The 3,536-nt window shown below is 56.1% G+C and overlaps 1 protein-coding gene across 1 annotated transcript; it reads left to right on the forward strand.

Moving 5' to 3' along the window:
• Positions 1 to 199: 199 nt before the first annotated feature.
• Positions 200 to 3,211, forward strand: DQ04_04231030 (hypothetical protein; the record flags this gene model as incomplete). The annotated part of the gene is made up of 1 exon (XM_009313430.1): positions 200 to 3,211. The coding sequence occupies one exon, from the start codon at positions 200 to 202 to the stop codon at positions 3,209 to 3,211; it is 3,012 nt and encodes a 1,003-aa protein (XP_009311705.1).
• Positions 3,212 to 3,536: the final 325 nt, after the last annotated feature.

Raw genomic sequence — 3,536 nt, forward strand, 5'->3', positions numbered from 1 at the left:
TTTTTTTTTTCCTCATTGTCGTGCTTTGGAATATGTCCTTTGTCCAAGGCGAAAGAAACCGCCGCAGTTATCCCACAAGGGAATACCAACACACGCCAAAGTCACACGAGTCGGGTGCACAGCCCCTCAGCGAGGCCTTACAAAAGAAAAAGAAATTGAACGACAGAGAAATAACGTGAGAAAAGCACGTGTCACTTAGATGTCTGATACTGTCGATCCCAGTGAAATCGATGCGCTGCTGCGGGAGTTGGAGAGTGTTAGCACAACACCCACCTCCGGTGAAAAAGAGAGCGGGCGGCCTTTTTCCAGCCGCAGATGCGGCTCAGGGAATGTGGACCTGGTCGTCTCGCGCTTCCCGGGACGCACGGGACAAGCACTCTTCTCCACGTACGCCGACACAAGCAACAACGACAGCCGCCGCACGGCTGTTCCTCTCTGGGAGCGCCTGCCACCATTAAGGCCGATCGGCAGTGACGGGAATGGCTCTCCAAAGGCTCCAGCTGGTCGCGGTAACGCGCTGCTGCGTCCAATACTCGGTGGGGGGACTGTAGCCGCCTCGTTGCCGCGGGCTTCCGTTGAGGAGGTGCGAAGCTCCCTGAGCCCGTTGAAAAACGCCCCACACGGGGATTTGCGGCTGCCACAGCAAGAACAGAAGCAGAATCAACAACAACACGAGCAGGTGCCACCAGAAATATCAGATGTAGGAGAACAAGTGTACCGGGAGGCGAACTTTCTTCCCATTATGTGTGCCAGGTATATGAGCCCTGCGGGTCTCACACCACGTGCACGCTGGGGTCACACACTGACACCGATGCAGGGGCACAAGCTATTGATGTTTGGTGGAATGGACATTGAACAGGGGGAGACTTCTGATCTTTTCGAGTACGACACGCATCATGTGGCGTGGGACCCTGTCTTTGTGGTCAACGGCACCTCGCCGACGCCTCGGACGAACCATGCGGCATGCTCATATGAGGGGCGATGGCTATATATTAGCGGAGGGACAACGGAGAGTGGATCACGTATTCTTGGTGATCTTTGGTGCTACGACACCTGCACACAAGAGTGGAAGTGTCTCTGGGAATATAGTAGCAGCTCCGTAGGGAACAAAAACGAGCCGACACCTCGCTTTGGTCATTCGATGATACTTCGTGACGACCGGCTTTACATCTTTGGCGGCAGAACACTGAAGCGCGATCAGAGTGAGGCTCGAAGCACAGCGATCGTCTGCATGTCATCCACAGAGATCTATGTCTTCTCGCTCACCAGTTTTAAATGGAAGAAACGCATTCATGTTTCAAAGGGTGGTGTAACTGCTGAAGAGTCAAAGGCACCAACAGCAGAAACCATCGCCGCCACCGCCACCACAGCAGCAGCAGCAGCAGCCAAAACAACGAAAACAGCAACAATGTCTGTATCAAAGCTGACAGTCGAGCGCCCTGCAAATCGGTGCCACCATGCCGCCTGTCTTTTAAGTGATAGAATGTATATCAATGGCGGTGTGGGTGAAAATGGGTCTACCTTGAGTGATACATGGATGTTCGACTTTAGGGAACAGCGGTGGGTCGTGCTGCATGATGGCGGCAGCGCGGATGCGTTTCCGCGGCAGAAGCATAGCCTCTTTGTGTGTGGTGAGGCACTGCTGGTAGTGGGCGGGTGCAGTGCGAGTGGGCACAGCGGCCGCATCACAGTAAAGTACCATAACTTTGTCGCGGTGCTGCCGCTGCAGGGAGACGTGGCGCCGTGCTGGATCCCAGTTGCGATGGGGAATGTCGCCATTGTGGCGCCCAACAAGAAATCTTTTGGCGCCGCCTTCAGCGGTGGGTTTGTCCATGTCTTTGGTGGCATGTGCGGCAGCGAGCCCGCCTCCAACGCAATGGTGCGGTTTCTCGCAGCGGACGGCTGTTTATCGACGGACGCGCGTGGAACGGTAGCGGCTAACGAAGATGCACTCCGCTCAATGATGCGCCACATGCGTGACGGTGGCGGGTCGGCCGCGTACGACACATACGTGCTGCCGCGCAGCTGGAACGGAGATACCGCGGTTGACACGTTGAACAACCGGCAGTACGGCTTGCACCGTGTGCTCGCGCAGCAGCGGGCACCAAAATTCTGGGAGGACCTCACGCGGTGCCGCATGGAGCAGGTCAGACCCTCCGGCAAACGCTCGACGGAGACATCCATCAACTTGGGAATAGGGACGGATGCACCAGCACCAGCATCAGATGGCGCATACCAGAATAACGTTGTTGCATACTACACCGAAGGAAACTCGAGAGTTCAAGGGCTCTCGCTACCCCTGTCAGGAGATCAACTGCACTGCCTGTTGGACTATATTTACTGGGGTGAGGTGCGCCACCGTATACTTTCTGAGTTTGAGGAGGAGGAAAACGGCGAGGATGTGGACGCACCGGTACGGAAGAGTGTTGCGCAGGAAGAGGCGAACGTTATACAGGTCCTGCGACGCGCAGCAGAGCTGTATGAACTGTCCCCACTCCTCGACATATGTGACGCGCTGCTCTCACGCAGCCGCAAGAAGTTGAGGCAGGCACAAGAGCGCAGCATTAAGCAGCTGCAGGAGGATCTCTTGTCTCTGTTGAAAAGTGGTACTGGTGCCAGTGTGACGGTGCTTTTCGTTGACCCCCATACAAAGCAGCAGGTTGCCCACTCACTGCATCCATTCATCCTCATGGCCTCCAACTCCTTCTTTAACGACCTGCTTCGACCTCTGCTGAGCGGTGAAAAGACATCTTTTCAAGTGGGACCCGTCGCAGCGAAGGTTCGTGCTGGTGGACGCGGCCCCTCACAGACACGGCGTGGTATTCTTGTTGGCCCCGTTTCCGTGCCGTACCTCGCGGTGCAGCCGCTCCTGCAGTACTTCTACACGCAGCGACTCAGTGTCCCGCGAGAGGCGGTGTTTGCGACGATGCTGGGCGCCCACCTGCTCGATGTGCCGCCGCTGCAGGCATTCTGTGAAGCGATTCTGGCACGAGAGGAGGTGAACTACGACACGTCAGGGCAATTTTACTCCCTGGCGGGGAAGTACCAGGCGGCACTGCTGCAGGAAGTAGCTCTCCTTACTGCGGTGCTTGGCTACGCGGAGGTGCGCCACTCGCCGAGCTACAAGGCGCTGAGTGAGAAGGAGNCTCCTTACTGCGGTGCTTGGCTACGCGGAGGTGCGCCACTCGCCGAGCTACAAGGCGCTGAGTGAGAAGGAGGCACGTGAGATTGAGGCAGTGGCGCTGGAGTTAGGCGCCACGTCATGGATTGCCCCGCCGCAGCCAGTGAGTGAAGTGAAGCCAGCGGCGGTGTACCAGGCCCGATGGAATATGTCGTCGCCCTGAGATAAAGACTACGTTTGATTACATATATATATATATATATACATATATATTGATCTCAATATATGCATCCGTCTGAGTGTGTGTGTGTTAGTTTCGTTTCGTTGTTGTTGTTGTTGTGTGATATCAAACAACCCGTTATTATGTGTGCGTGTGTGCCTTGGCGTCTGGGCGAGGCGAGACCCCCCCCCCCCC

The sequence above is a fragment of the Trypanosoma grayi genome (assembly GCF_000691245.1).
Source record: "Trypanosoma grayi strain ANR4 Tgr_423_V1, whole genome shotgun sequence".
In the NCBI taxonomy this organism is placed as follows: domain Eukaryota; phylum Euglenozoa; class Kinetoplastea; order Trypanosomatida; family Trypanosomatidae; genus Trypanosoma; species Trypanosoma grayi.